The sequence below is a fragment of the Eretmochelys imbricata genome, chromosome 5, assembly GCF_965152235.1.
Source record: "Eretmochelys imbricata isolate rEreImb1 chromosome 5, rEreImb1.hap1, whole genome shotgun sequence".
In the NCBI taxonomy this organism is placed as follows: Eukaryota; Metazoa; Chordata; order Testudines; family Cheloniidae; genus Eretmochelys; species Eretmochelys imbricata.
This window is the reverse complement of record NC_135576.1, coordinates 2,469,278-2,484,932: the sequence shown is the minus strand read 5'-3', so window position 1 is coordinate 2,484,932 and position 15,655 is coordinate 2,469,278. Positions and strand designations below refer to the sequence as shown.

General features: G+C 61.9%; 1 protein-coding gene across 4 annotated transcripts in view; it reads right to left on the bottom strand.

The window, feature by feature from the left end:
- ATOSB (atos homolog B) overlaps positions 1–15,655 on the bottom strand; it is a 70,678-nt gene that overhangs the window by 7,162 nt on the left and 47,861 nt on the right. For 2 of the 4 annotated variants that reach the window (XM_077816581.1, XM_077816580.1), the window contains exons 3-7: positions 7,753–7,884; positions 6,958–7,154; positions 5,045–6,395; positions 1,637–1,695; positions 1,135–1,240 (exon numbers count right to left, since the gene is read on the bottom strand). In XM_077816581.1, coding sequence (XP_077672707.1) covers positions 1,135–1,240; positions 1,637–1,695; positions 5,045–6,223 — 1,344 coding nt within the window. In that variant the 5' untranslated portion in view covers positions 6,224–6,395; positions 6,958–7,154; positions 7,753–7,884. Of the gene's footprint in view, positions 1–1,134; positions 1,241–1,636; positions 1,696–5,044; positions 6,396–6,957; positions 7,241–7,752; positions 7,885–15,655 lie in introns of all 4 variants that reach the window. The other 2 variants (XM_077816584.1, XM_077816583.1) reach the window with 2 other exon arrangements.

Genomic DNA, 15,655 nt, shown 5'->3' with positions numbered 1-15,655 from the left:
TCTTATTGCAGTGCCCGTCCCCACGGGCTCCAAGCACGCCCCTGTGTATTAAAGACCCAGGGCACTCTGTGCAAGTCAGGGTGTTAACGCCAGGTCCTGGGAGAATTTACACAACTCCTCCTGAATCCCCCTTCAGGTTCAGCTCAGTGCAGGATGCTTTCGTGTCCTGGCCCAGCCTGGGGGTAGGGTTGCTCTGCGCTGTTAAACAACTGCTGCGCTCCACCCCAGAGATGGTGGCACTGCAGCAGTGGGAGTGGCCTGTGCACTGCAGGGTGTTGTGGACGAGCGTCCCTAAAGCACCTCCAGGAGGGGAGATCCCAGGAGGCCACAGATTCAATGTGGACTTTAATCCCCCAACGCCCCAGACCCAGCTGGGGGCAGTAAACCCAGCAGGCGAACTGGGACAGAGCTCTCAGCAGGAAACAGGAACTGGACTCTTCCCCATCCTTGGGGCTGCTGGCTCTCAAGGGCAGCTGGGGCCTGGAGGCTTCTTTAGCCACAACAAATGAATGTACCCCACACTGAACGTACAATGTTGTACCCCCCACTCCTGCCACATGACTTAAGCCTGTCCCATACACCTCCCGCCCCCTAGGGCCCACAAGTTCTTGGCCTCCCTGCTGAGACTGCCAGAGAGGGAGCCCGTTAGTGCCCAAGGAGCTGCTGTTTATGATGTGGGCACCTGCTCCCGACGGAGCCAGGCTGAGGCCAGCCTGTCTGATGATGGCGCGTGCCCAGCGCCAAGAGCAGGGGAAGAGAGGGCGAGTACCAGACCGGGGAAGTGCTGGGGCAGACTGCTGCTGGAAGGTCAGCTCTGAGGCAGCCTCTCCCCTCATCCTACCTGGGGGACGGGGCAGCCCAGCCTGGCATCTCATCGGGCAGGAGCACCCCGCGCACACACTGCCTGCTGGGCTGAGCTGTCCCTCTGGGGAATGCTCTGAAGCACAGACCACAGGGACACGCTCAAGACCACGACAGCACCATGGGGAGAGAGAGGAACACACGCAATTCCCACCCTAGGAGCTGCACAAAGGCAGCCAGTGCCAGAGCAGGCCCTAGGGGGGCTCATTCCCCTCCCATCCCAGAGGGGCTTTCTCCCCCGTCCCAGGCCATGGGCCTCCAGGCTGTGGTTACCTCAAAGTTCCCCAGCAGAGCATGGCTGATGGAGGTGGTGGCCCAGGCAGCTGCGGAGGGCCGGGTGCCCACAGGCCCCTTCCGGAGGCTGCTGCGGAGATGTCTCCTTCAAAGAGAAGTCAGCATCAGTGCTGATCTCGGGCAGCCTCGGGCTCCCACTCCTGTTCTCCCCGGAGGGTCACCTGCCCTTGTCACTGCACCCCCAGAGCACACAGCTCCCCACAAAAGGCAGGCAGGATCCACCCACCCAGCTACCTAAGGGTCCAAGGGGCTCCAAGTGGGAAGGGTGATGGGGAGGGTCTGTGCGGATGCACCCTGTCCCAAACAGAGGGGCCTGGGCATGGCAGGGCAATCGCCCCAGGAACCAACCCCCGCACCAGGGAAGAGAGAGGCAGAATCACGGCCAGTCTGCCCAAGAGCAGCCCCCTTGCCCACAGTGCCCGGGGCCCCCGCGGCTTGGCCCTAACCCCAGCAGGGGAACCAGGCAGCTCAGGACACTCACGATTTCAGGCGCAGCCCACTCTTTAGCCTTCGCCCCACCGCAGTGCCGTCTGCGGAGCGCTAGGGAGACAAGAGGCCCAAGAACCATATTAGGGGCAGCAAATGGGCCAACTCCAGAGCACCCACCAGACCTCTCCCAGTCCAGGGCCCGCACCCACCAGCTCTTCCCATCACACACGTCAGCACCTCCCTGTCACAGCTGGCCCAGAGAACGCCCCCTCCCACATGTGCCACACACCCTCTCCTCCCTCAGTCAGCTCTGCTGATGGGACACAGGACTGTCATTCACTTCCTGTGCACACCATGAAGCAGCTGCATGTTCCACTCACAGGTGGCTGCAGGGTGGTGGCAGAGGGTGGTGTCTGCTGGGCCCGCTCCCTGCCCCCTCCCGAGATGAGAGAGACGGGAGGAGAATGGCCAGGGACTGGCACTGGGGGGCCTTGTGTCTGAGTGACCATCCCTGACTGCCCATTAAAGTTACAAGCTCCCCCGTCCCCTCAGAGTCCCCACACCAAACCACACTCTCCCACGCCCTCCCCCATACACACAGGGACCAGGTCAATGCAGCAGGGCTCCAAGAGCAACAGAGACATCAGGGAAAGCCCCATTAGACCCCCATCAAGGCCCACCCCTCAGGCCCTGCAGTCTGTTCTCCAGGGCTGGGTCCAACCCTGGTTCTCCCAGTAGCAGGGACTCCACTGTGAAAGGCAGCTCATTCCCCCTCTTCGCTTCGCCCTATGACTCCAGGGGTCCCCTCCTGGGCATTACCACAGCCCCTGGCTACTGCTAGCTCAGCCACCAGCAGAGGCCATGGCTCCTGCTAGCCAGACCATGGAGCCACCGGAAATCCCCAACAAGGGAATCCACAGCCAGGGCCAGAGGGAGAGAGTGAACCCTTGCCTCTCTTTAGGTGGACGGTGGGCTTACCCCACCAATCCCAAAGGGCTTTCTGCGATCTCTGCTGCCTCCAGGAGCCTGTACCAGGGACCAAGGACAGCCAGGTCCCGGGAGGACACGTCCCATGTGCAGTCCCAGCCGAAGGTGTCTGACAGTTCCCCTCTTGCCTCCCCGGGCACGCACACACACACAGAGACGGGGATCTGTCAGTGTCCAAGCCCCACCGGCTGCAGGCATCCCAGCAACTTATTAACAGGCCCAGTGCCCCGTAAGCTGGCACAGCTCTGACAGGTACTTCCCGCAAGCCAGCCAGACGTGGGCAGAGGCCTGGACCACACATTTACAGGGCAAGCAAAGGCACTAAGACATCGTCAGCACGCAGCTAGACATTGAACATTCCCGTGCCTGCCATTCCCACACACCCACCCCCCCAGGGTCCGACGCTGCTGCAGAGCTGCAGGCAGGCCCGGAATGACACTTACCAGGAGATGCCCTGGCATCTCTTGGACACCAACCAGCCCCAGGTAATTCATGCCAGGTCCCCAGTAATGCCCAGCAGACACAGCTGCATGGCTCATGCCAGCAGCCCAGGGGCCAAGCCCTGAGAGGTCGCGGGCAGCCAAACCCGGGCTGAGTTACCAGCTGGGTGTGGCCGACCCCTTTTATAAAGGGCACTCGCCTTTCTAGGCATTTCACCTTCTGGAAGAGACACAAAAGGGCAGCACAAAACAGAGCAACAGGCCAGCCAGGCCCCAGCCTGTGTGAAAGGGGGGTGAAGGTTCCAGGGTGCTGGACAATAGGCGGCTGCCTGGACTGGGGTGGGGAGCAGGGCTGGAGGGGAGCACTCCTAGAGCGGGGGGCTGGTGGGCTGGGAAATGGCTCCAGTAAGGAAGAGCCAGGGAGTCAGGAACGTCACCAGGCTGATGGGGACGGGCCCGAGGCTGTTCACACATCAGAGTGCCTGAGGATTGCAATCACCGCGTGCCAGGCTGCAATGGGCAGCAGCAGGGCAGAACGGAGCGGGGATGTGGTTAGCTGGCCTCGGGCTCCTGACAAGCACCAGGGTGCATGTGCCCAGCACATATGTTTGTGTATGTGTCATGCATGTTTGCGTGCATGCCAGCTGGGGGCAGAGCACACATCAGTCCTTATACCAGCTCATCTATCCCCCGGCCTCAGGAGTCACGCAACCAGCAGGCCTGCCAGAGATGGGGGGCGCCTGGCCGCTCAGCATGACCTCACTGGTGACCCTGCAACGCAGGAAGCGGCGGGGACAGGGAGACGGCTAGTGAGCTGGATGGGGAGGATACGGTAGGGCCTGGGCTGGGGAGAGGCTGGGCCACCCGGAGCATAGGAGAGAGCAGCTGGACTGGCAGGGAGCAGACCCGGGACGGGAAGCACAGCCGAGGACTCAGGCTGTCCCCCTGGCAAGGGGTCTCCGGGCCCCCTTCCCACACTCCAGGTACAGCACGGTCACACACACCCCAGCACTGCCCCCACAGGGCACCTGAGCCTCTGCCTGGCAGAGGGATCCCGGAGCTGGGCTCCGCACAGATGCCCGGAGAGGCAGTCCTGGCCCGGGGGAGGGGGGCCTCTCTCCGCACTCCTCCCCCAGGGGCAGCCAACCCCCACAACGGGACCTGCAGGGGGCCCCTCTCTGAGCTTGGAGGTGCTAAAGCTGTGCCCAGCTCCACAGCACAGAGGCCCACCAGGCACCAGGACAGCCAGCCTGGGCACAGGATTTGGCTGACTCATGGTGGCATGCAGGGGCTGTAACCCCTCCCCCCACGGTATTGGGGGGCTTGCCCGGGCTCTGGGGGAACCAGGAGCCAAGATGGGGAGGTCCCAGGCTCAGCTCAGCCCTGTGGCCATCGGCCAGGAAGGGTCCTGTCTGCCCCAGGGAGCAGCAGGTTACCGGGCTCTGGGAAGCCCCTGCTCCTTCTGCGGGTGTAACGTGCTAGAAGAGAACCCACGGGCTGCCCCTCCGCACAGACAGGCCCCGCCACAAAGCGCCCACCCCAGACAGTGTCACAGCACAGGGACCTGCTGCTCTCAGGGCTCCGGGATCCTCAGACTCTCCTGCTCCTCCTATGCCCCCCGGCTCCAGCTGCTGCCTTCCCCACTCCACCAGTGCTGCCCTTCCCCCCACATGCCCCCGTGGAGCTGCAGAGGGTCCAGGCACCATGGCCAGGCAGCTCTCACTGCAGGCCGAATGCTGCCCGGAGTCAGCAGACCTGCACGCCAGGCTCCAAGCCCTATTGCAGGCAGAGTCAGCAGACGAGCCCTGCGCCCTGGACTCTTCCAGCCACCTGTCAGCGGGAGGAGGGGACAGGACACACCTTATGGTCCAGCCCCTTCCCCAGCTGCCTACTGACTCTTTCCACAGCGTCCAACCCATGGCCCCACCCCATCTGCGAGCCCCTCACTGGCTTCCCATTCGCTCACCCCTTCCCCAGCTCCTCTAGGCCTGCCCTTCCTGCCCCAGCCCTGCAGCCCAGCAGGAGGCGCTCACCTTGGCTCCTGGAAGCAGGTGGTTCCAGAAGGGGGCGCCCTTGGCGTCGGTGCTGCGGCAGGCGGTCAGGATGGGGTGGCACAGCGGGGCCCGCTTCTTCCTCGCCGGCGCCACGCTCTCGTCTTCCGAACACGAGTCCGCCACGCCCTCGCCCGAGGGCAGCAGCTTCCTCTTCGCCGCGCAGCTGCCGCCGCCGGCCCCAGGGGGCCTGCTGCCCATGCAGGGCGTTTTCTCCGAGGAGCCCAGGCCGTTGCTCTCGGGGCCCAGGGCCACCCGTGGGGTGTGGGGCTCCTTGTGCCCATCGGCCGCAGTCAGCGGCTCCCCTTCTCTGCCAGCCCCATGGCTGTGGGCGGGGCTGCCCCCTGTCTGCTCCTCCCCCCTCCCACCCGAGGCTGCCCAGGGTTTTTGTGCAATATTGTGCAAATCAATGTCAAGTCGATTTTGGCTGCTAGCCCTTTCCTCCCTCCGGGCCCCGCTCCCCTCCGCAGGCTGCTCCCTGGCTTCAGCCAGCCCGGGGCACTCCCTGCCCTCCACGGAGCCACAGGCTCTGGGACTCCCCAAGGGGCCAGCCCCCAGCTGAGCAGGGCAACTGTCTCTCCTGTGCAAAGTGCTGCAAGCTGTGTGCTGTGGCCAGGGGGAGGCAGCCTCCCGCAATCTGTCCTCTCGGCAGGCCCTGGGGCTGCTCTCCCGCGCCCCACATCGGTGCTCCACCACCCGCAGGCCGCTGTGGGAGAAGTGCTGGGCCGAGCCACAAAGGGACAGCTCCTCCACCAGCAGCCCGTCCTCCAAGGCGGTGGCGTCTGGGGCGTCCTGGCCAGGGTGCAGCTCCCCAGGGACCCCGTCCTGCCTGGCCTCAGCCCCCGTGCCCCCCCAGTGGGCTCGCCTGGGATCCCGCCCAGCCTCCGGAGCCCACTGCTCTGGGTACCCTCTCTTGATGGCCTGTCGCCCACCCCCAGCTCTCTGGTCTGCTGGCTCGGAGGAGCTGGAGAGGTGGGAGAAGATGGAGACCTGATAAACCTTCTGGCGCTTGATCTCCGTCTTGTTGTAGCCCATTACGATGCTGCGGCGGGGGCAGCACTCTGGGGGGGGCTCCAAGGCCGCCTGGCCGCCTGGCCGGGACAGGCCCGAGTCTGTGCCATGCTCCTGGGGGAGGGACGCCTCAGCATGGATGTGCCGCATGGAGCCTTAGCGGGCTGGACCCCAACCGGAGCCAAAGACGAAACAGCCCATAAAGCGGCAGGGAAGGGGTGTACGGTGTCAGGAGGTCACGGGGCTGAAGAAAGGGGGTGGTGTCTCAGACCCCTTCCCTCCGGACAAGCCCTCTGCTATGGAATGCACTGCAGCGCCGCATCTGTGGGAGCAGAGGGGAGGGGATCAGCCCCTGGGACCCTGGCCCAGGCACCCCTCCTTGGTGCAGCAGGCTCCACTCCACAGCCTTGCTACTGCCCGGGGGGGCCCAGCAGGTTGGTGCAGAGCCCCACAGACTGCCCTGCCCTAGCTCCACAGGAGGAGCCAGGCTGGTCGGGGAGTAGCGCGGGCCAGCTCTCCGGAAGCCCTGGAGCCTGGAGGCGGGGGAGGGTTACCAAGCCCCAGATGTGGGGAGGCTGCTGAGGCCTATGTGAGTCTATGCCGCTCCGCAGGGACAATGCTGGGACCTCGGGCCCCGCACTCGGAGAGTCGGGAGGAGTCCCTGGCTGGGCCAGTCAGCGCTGTAACGCAGGGGCCATGGGGGACAAGGCCAGACATGCACCAGGTCGAGCCTCAGCTAATCCTCCAGGCACAGGAGCTGGGGAGGCTAGCCTGGCCTCAAGGGGGCAAACAAAAGCTCAGTACCCCTTTGCTTTAGTAGCCAGTGCAGGCTGCCAAGCCATCATCTCCCCGATCACACGCTCGGGACACGGCTGGGCACTCACCACCCACCCCTCGCCGAGCAGCTCTCCTGCCCCAGCAGCAGATGGTCGTTGGCACAGCTAGCTGGAGACACCTGCCATCCGGGCACCCCCCAGAAGCGGCGCGGCTGCCGAGGAATGGCTCCCACCATCACGGGCGTCGGGATCTGCCTCCAAATCACTGCAGGGGCCTGGCTGGCTCTCGGGCCTGTTCAGCAGCACTAATGGGGGAAGGAGAGGGAGGATTGACGCGACTCTGAGACCCGCTGACGCTGGCAGGGAGTGGAACGCTTGGACAGACGGGCACCTGGGGAGGACACAAGGGCAGGCTGATTTAAACACTGATTTAAACCAGGGTGGCCCATGTGCAGCCCACTGCCCCCTCGCCTGTAATAAAGGCCAGGCCACAGAGCCTAAAGCTACCCTTCCACTGGGATTCATAGGCACTGGTGGGGACGGGAGCCCAGCTCTGCAGCCAGAGAGCTCCCTCTTCCTGGACCTGGGTGCGAGGGGCTGGAGGAGGAGAGGAGAGGCCAGGCCACAGGGAGTGGGGGAAGCAGCGGGGCAGGGGGCATTAGAAGATTCATGGGAGGGTGGAGACCTGCCATTACAGGACCCGTGGCTGACATGCGCTGCTGCCTGGGACACAGCCTACAGGGTCACCTGCTGGCCCATCGGGCCTGGGATTCCCCATGAGAAAGGGCCCCATCGTCTGATGCAAAGCAAGAAGCCCGTCTGTGCTGGGGGCGAGTCACGATGGATTCTTCCCGGCTTCAGCCAGCACACAGACGGCAGGCCTTGCATTCAGCCGGCACTCACCTGCTCCAAGGCACCCGCCATGGGCTAGGCAGGACTGCAGGGCAGCAGCAGACGGACCCCACGCAGCATCGCTCCAGCCACTGCGGCGATGGCTGCTCACTCACAATCCCACCAGCACGTCAGACATGGCACCTGCGTGGAGAGACAGAGACTCAGCCCCAGAGTACCCCACATGGCCTGGCTCCACAGGGTGCGAGCAGGGTGCTGACACTGCATTCTGCCCTCCACGCCCCCCTCCCCGCACCGCTCACACCCTCCCTCAAGGGGGCAGCCACCAGGCGCAGCTCAGAGGGAGCGTGTCCGACACAGCAAGACGGGGCAAGTCCCTTCACTGTGTCCTATTCCACTGGGCAAAGATCCCCCTGTGAGTGTGATGCCATTGGAAGGGGGTGGACAGAAGACAGAGCAGGGCACAACAGGCCATACACCCCAGCCCCGCGGCAGGACTGGAAGGAACGACCCCCTGGGCAAAGAGAAGGAAGTGCCAGCATTGGCCCATTCAGTCGCTAGCCTCTCTCCTGCAGAGGCTCCCAGCAAGGGGGCCAGTGGGGGTGACCATCTGGGGGTTGCAGAGATCAGTCCCGCTGGGCGTAGATAAATACATCTGTGTGTTACACCCAAGCGCTGGGACCGCTGGGCCTCCCAAAGGCAGTGACCAACCTGATTCAAACCCAGATGAGATGCGAAATGCAAGCAAACCCTCCAACCTGGGGCTGGTTTAGAGCCGGTGGCCCCTAGAGGGGAAACGCCCCGTGTCCCATTCCCTATCCGTGAGCCAGCCAACGCCCACCCCACTGGATTGGAACCAGTACCCTAGAGACACAGAGCACACAGCCCTTCCCCTGACACAGTGGCCCCGACACATGGGATAAGAGCAGAAACAAGATGGTGAAAAAGCCCCACATCCTAGTGGCCTGCGGTCAATGCCCACAATAAGACGTCGTAGGAAAGATACAAGGACGTTTCCAAAAGTATCCCTGCCCTGGGCGTCCGAGTACATCCCAGCTCCTCGGCTGCGTCCCTTGGATTGGGAGCTCTCAGGAACAGGGCCTGGTGTTACACTGTCATATTCAGCACCCAGCGCGCGGCAGGAGCTGGGCAAGCAGCCAGCCAGCTCTTCCCCACTTTTCGAATGGTGCCTGAAATGAACACAGCCTTTCCGTTCACTCCCCGGGTTGTGCACCACCACCAGAAACACCGTTAGCTGAGCTGGGCCAAGAGCTGAAGGGAATTCAACTACTGCCAGGGCTCAGCTTGGCCTGCTAGCCTCCCTAGCCTAGGAAGCAGAGGGTGAAGATACACAGAAGGGCTGTCTCGATTTGCGCGGAGCACTTGCACCAGGACACAGCCACGCTGCAGCAGGTCCCGTGTAGATCTAAAGCACAGTAGGGCGACGGCCATATGGAAATACCAGCCCCTTTCCGATCCCCCACTCAGAGCGCGACGGGGCTAGTGGAGGGTGACAGGTGTGCATGCCCTGTCCACGCCTCCAGGCCACAGGGGAAAGTGCAGCTATGCTCACCCCTCAGCAGCAGGGGTGGGATTCTGACCAGGTTGCCAGGACTCGGAGGGGAGACCTGCGAGGAACACCCAGGCACTCCGGGAAGTAGCATTAGGGGCTCAGCAGGGTCGATCGTCCCTCCAAGGCAGTGCAGCGCTAGGGGCCCGATGCAGCTGGGGGGCCACCATCCACAGGATTGAAAACCCAGGTGCTGACGACATGCGTCTGTTCTAACGCAGCCACCAGAGGGGAGAACAGTCAGGTCAGGCCTGGGCAATTACACTCTACATCCCAATTTCCCCCCTGCAGTTACAGCTCTTCACCTCGCCCCCCAAGCTCTCGTGCAGCATTGCTGCGAGCTGTTCGAATCTGCATGTCCTACCCCAGAGGCAGCTGCATTTTAGGTGTGTCACGCCATCGAGACAGCATAATAGAGGAACAGTCCTAGGGCAGACCTGGCTCAGACGGCCAGCTTCCCGTAGCACACCCCGGTCACCAGATGCAACGCAACATGGGAAGCAGCCAACACACCCACACCAGCGGCTTCCCCACTGGTTGCAGGCTAAATGCTGGGCGAAGCCAGCACGTTTGCGTGAGCCTAGGGCAGGAAGGAACAGTCCTCACCAGACAGCAGCAGGGGCCAGCCCAGCCTGCAAGCAGCAGCAGCTCCTGAAGCCAGAATCCCAGGGCTGCTTGGCCGCTAGTCTGGTTTATTACAATCAAGCCCGGCTAGCAGCACTGGCTGTGAGCGCTGCTCGGGGACCTCGGGCTGCCTGCTGGCACCTGTCCCTTCCTGGCCCAGGAGACAGGCCGCAGCACTGGCCACTGGCCACATTCTTCCTTCTGCAGACCCTCCTTGCCCCGGGGGCTGGCCTCGGATGGCTACACCGACCTCTCTACTGATGCCTGCTGGTGGCTGATCAAGGACCCACCTCGCCACCCCGACTCTGCCCATCACTGCTGCCCTAGGGGAGCTCCGAGGGCTCTGCCACCATTGAGGATCCCCCTACGTTCAGGCACACTGTGAAATTGCCTCATTCCCATTACCTCCGAGGGGACGACACGCAGGCTACAGGCCAGGCTGCAAGCCGCATGGCAGGTCAGAACTAGGCTCAGCAGGAACCCGGTACCTACGTGGGCATGAACCAAGCCCTGGAGGCTGCATGCAGGGTGGGCTGAGCAGCCGGGCAAGGCCAGCTGTGGGTCAGTGCGGCTCCGTCCCGGAGGGTCTGGCACCGGGGGGACTGCTCCTTCCCACCCCAGAGACCCAGTCTGTCTGCAGCAGCATTTTGCTGTTTACGGCACCCAGCCCCTCCCTGCTACAGCCTGTAACCCTTATATAGAGCGAGCGCACAGCGCGGGGCACCAGGAACTCCCACGCTCCGGCAGCGTGACAGACAGGCAGGGACAGGGAGCCGGCGCCCTCCCCTCCCCCAGAGGCAGGCCTCCTGCAGCCCTGCCTGCAGGGAGCTAAGGGGGGGACCCCCAGCCCCCACAGGGGCCCAGCAAGTAGCTCACTTCCCACCTCGAGTCCCACAGGCCGGCCCAGCTGGGGTTACCCGCCCTCCCCCAACAAGCCCAGGCCGCTGGTGCGATCTCATGGGGGTTTAGCCCGTGCTGTTGCTAAGGACGGGGCTGGGTCACACACACACTCCTCCCCCTGCCAGCTCCCAGCCCTGGCTCCCTCCTACGGGCCTGAGGGCACGCTGAGGGCACGCTGGGGGCACGCAGGGCAGCCATGGTGCCCCTGGATGTATGCAGGGCCCCAGCCTGGCCTGCTGGAAGAACCCAGCCAGGAGCTCCCAGCTCTGCCCCAACTCCCCCTTCCTCATACTGTAACCCCCCACCCCTCCAAGGCCCCAGAGCAGACCCCTCAGGGCTTCAGTCTGACCAAGCCTGCTGCTGCACCCGAGTCAGCACCTCTCCATGAGGGAATGGGAAGCAGCCTGCGCTCCCTTGCTGGCAGAGCACCGGTCAGGCTGCTTTAGGGGTCACCTTCCCCCCACCCCCAGGTCTCTTAGGGTGTGGATCCAGGAATACACAGGGCCTGGATGGCCTCTCTCAGCTCTTCCCCTGCCCTGCGTCTGGAAAACACTCCATCTTCCACCCAAAGTCCTGTGCTGCCCCACCAAGGAACCAGGCCAGAGGAGTCTGTATGGGGCCAGGGGTGGGGAATTCTGCTCTCCAGCCGCACGGCTCCAGGCACATCCCAATGGTGCATTACAGGCAGGTGGACATTCACACAGCTAGTGCTGGGGGGTTGGACTGCATCACAGCCAGGGCCAATGGTCTGGCGGGGACTGGGGGAGCTAGGTGGATCCCTGGTCTGACCTCTTTAGCAGGATAAGGAAGACCAGGGTCCATTCAGGGCAGCAGGAACAGGGCGATGAACCAGTGCCCTGAGCCAAGGCAGGCAGGGTTACCAGATGCAAAGGGCTGGTGGTCTGATCCGGTGGGGACAGAGGCCAGAACTGGGGCTGAGATGACTGGAGAGGGGGCATCCTCAGTTGGCTGAAGGGCAGATGTGGCAGCTACAACACTATTCAGGAGCTTCCTGCCTGGACATGAAACAGACAGACAGCCCTGGGCCGAAGCAGCCGCCCCTGCATGGGGAGGGGGGATGGAAACCTCACCACTGGCTGGGGCAGCGGGAGGGGTGGCAGAGGCAAGCCCTGCACGACACCATGCATTCCAGCCTGCTGGTCACGTTCTGATCCGCTCCCAAGCCAGAGGAAGGCGTGTGGGAGGTCAAACTAAACCAACCAGAGCAAGGAAGTGTCCACAGACCTCCCCCACTTGCAGGGCCTCCCACTGGGGAGGCCAATGGGGGTCACCAGACAGTTGTGCCAGGAGAGAGCACCCAAGGGGAGCTCTCCAGCAGCTCCTCCCCGACAGCAGCACGGCCGGGCGAAGCACACCTTCGCTATGGCCCATGGCACTGGAGGCAGGCTGTGCACCTCCACGGGGTGTTCCCACCTCTCTCTGGCTGGCAGGCTGGGGAGATCTGCAACAGGCCCAGGCGCCGTAGCAGGAGGAGGACAGCAGCACACAGACCCTACTGGAGCGTCCTGGAGCAGAGGGGCAACCAAGCGAGCCAGTCACGCTCTGGTACAGGAAGGGTGGTGACTGCGGTGCCCAGAGGAGTGACACAGAGTTACCAGGGTCACAACCAAACGCCTCTCCCTCGTCACCACAGCAACACCAGGCGATTGTTGGGGGAAACGCATAGAGCTGGGCAAGAGTTTACCTGCTCAGAAATCAGTTTTGGGTCAATCAAACCTGCTCCTTGGCTCAGGGACCGGAGCCCGAATGTCCCTCTCCCCCGCGTGCTCTGTCCACTCAATATTTCGTATTTATTCAGTGGGGACCAGTTCCACGGGGGAGAGACAGAGCCCCGCCCCCCGAGTACCCAGTGACTAGTGCATTCATCTGTAATGCAGGAGACCCACCTTCAAGTCTCTACTTCCAATCAGGCAGACTGGGGTCTTGAACCCAGATCTCCCAGCTGAGTGCGCTCACAAGGGGGCTCTGGGCAGGGCTCTGGTTTGGGAGCTTTATTTATTTCATTGGTCAGGGTTCACGTTTAGCAATTGCTGAGTTTTATGTAATGACCAAAACATCAGGAGAGGGGCTGGGCTCTTTCTTTGTACACACCTGTGATGGGGTCTCCACCGCCCACAAGCCCTGAGCGGGGCAATGTGGGCCAGGAGGGGAACCACCGCTTACGGGCAGAGGAGAAGCTGGGATTGGCATATAAAGCCAGGAAGTGAGAGCAGGGAGAAGGTGCGGGGATGAGCAGAGGGAAAGGGAATTGGCCAGCATCAAGGGGCAGATCCAGGGGGAGCGTAAACTCTGGGTGCGGCCCGGTGAGAAGAGGCTGAGGGGGTGAAGTAGCCATGGAGAGCAGAGGAAGCTCTGGTGGTAAAGCCAGAGACAGGCCAGGAGCTAGAGAAGGCGGCAGGAAGAAGCCTAGGGAAACACCTAGCCACAGGCTCCCTGGGCTGGACCCAGAGTAGCCAACAGGTCCAGGTTCCCCTACCAGCCACTGGCAAAGTGGCTCAGGCCTGGAGCCGAGATGGCAAACGGACAGCTTGTCTGGTGGGCTTTTGTTATATGGGGGCGGGGGGGGGGGACACTAGATAGTGACCTGGCTGACTCACGCAGAGAGAGGGGGACCACAGAGCAAGCAACTGGCAGAAGGGGGCCCCAGATGGGGTGACAGCTAGTTCCCAGACCCAGCCACAAGGAGGCGCACCTGCAGTGAGTGCAACTGCTTCACAATAGCGCATCGAGTAATCTCTTTGTAACATTCCCTAGTGCCCTTCTACATCGTACTCGTTCAAACAGCACCACATTCACGTGTACTAGTGAACCTTCAGTCCGCGCCAGCAGCCTCTGGGCACACCAGTTCATGCACAACGCTTTAGTGGGCTTTAGAAATACCAGCCATGCGGTCTGTATTACTGCTCCATGGATGAGTTCATAATCAGGATCAACAAATTCCAGCAAGACTCCTCCGTAGTTGCGGCTCCAGGTAGGCAGATACACGTAACTGTTTCGGATGTGTACTGGACAAGCACCGATTGGTGTTTGGGTACTGGGGTGTTTGATCAGTGTTTATTGGCTAACACCTGAAATCAGAAGCGCATAAGGGGGCAGTCACCTCCTCCTTCTCTGGTGGTTTTGTCCTGTTTACAAATGTCCTGTTTTTAATAAAAAAGCCGTTAAGATGCCCCAAGCCAAGATGGAACGTTTCTCTACACCTCATATGAAAGTGTCATCAAGAAGATCTAAATCTTTTCATGTCGGGTTGATCCCAAAAGAGTTTTCTGGCTGGGCCAGGGGATCAAAGCATCAGTTACTGGCAGGGGCACAGCCGGACAGCAGCGACAGGGCCAAACACAGAGGCACTGGGGTGGGAGGCTAGGGACGGCCTAGCACCCAGGCAGAGAGCCAGGGGCCATTACTAGAGAAGAGGAGCCCCCCACAGCATTCTGCAGAGAAAGGGGCGCTGGTGCTGAGAGCAGGGGCTCTAGGGTAAGAACGGCACTGTGTTTTAAAACCCACGGCGGTGAGTCTCACAACCCAGGTTGAGTGCTCTGGTGCTAGAAACAGCAGCGTAGACGTTTCCCCACCCCTCACCCTACCCCCAGCCCTCAGAGCTCAGCTCCAGGCCGCACCAGCTGGTTTGAGTGCTGCAGTGCAAGCCCGAGTCTGCAGACACGCTGCTGCGGGGTTTCGAACGCAGCGTGGACGCACTCTAAAGGCATGTTTACACATACAGCAGCGTGCGGAGCACCGAGGCTGCACACCCAGGTAGCCCTGGTGTAAACGGCAGTGTAGACAGCGAGGCATGGCTTAGGCAGAGTACAGCTGAGTGCCCTACACACCTGAAACCTCAGGGTATAAACCCTACACGGGCTCTCTTCAGACCCATGCAGAGCCTCCCATGTCTATACTGCTGTTTGTCATACTAGCTCCCCGCGCCAGGGCCTTTCCCCGCCGCCTCCCCCCGCCAGAGCTTTTCACCAGCGTGTAGGTACACCACAGTGACAAGCGTGGAAGCAGCCCGCCTTTCACTGCAGTGTGTAGCTGTACTCCACACACCACTGTAAGTGTAGACATAGTCTATTCCAACAACAGCCAGAGCCAGCTGTACCAGGTACCTCTCTTAGGTGGTACTCTGTAGATCAGTGACTCCCAAACTTTTGTGCTGGTGACCCCTTTCACACAGCAAGCCTCTGAGTGCAACCCCCCCCATATAAATTAAAAACTTTAAAAAATATATTTAACACCAGTATAAATGCTGAGGCAAAGCGGGGTTTGGGGTGGAGGCTGACAGCTCATGACCCCCCACATAATAACCTCACGAGCCCCCTGAGGGGTCCCGACCCCCAGTTTAGGAACCCCCTGCTATAGATGACTGCTCCCGCAGTCCTTCCCCATGGCCCTGGAGCAGGGACGCTGTCCTGATGGGTATGGCAGGCTCCAGGGTTCTCCCTTGGACAGGAAAAGGTCTTACTCACCTCAAGGAACTTAAATGAGCCCCAGATTCATCTGGTTTCTCCCACTGGTGCAGAGTGCTGAGCACTGTGGGTGTGTGGGCAGGCATACAAGGCGCTCTCTGAGAGTGACCTGGGGCCCCTTGCCCCATGCACCCCACAGACTCACTCACCATTCATTACAGAGGTGACTGAAGTCCAGCCGAGATCTACATTGTGACACATGACCACCTTCATCTCCCTAGTGCAGCCCTTGGAGGCTAGAGGTCTCGGATGCGAGACTGAGTGCAGGTGCCACACTGGGATAACACAATGCAACTTGCTTTCCTCCAAAGCAGCGTGTCTAGAGGTTAGAGCAGGGGCTGAAGAGCCAGGACTCCTGGCATCTATTTCCCAGCTC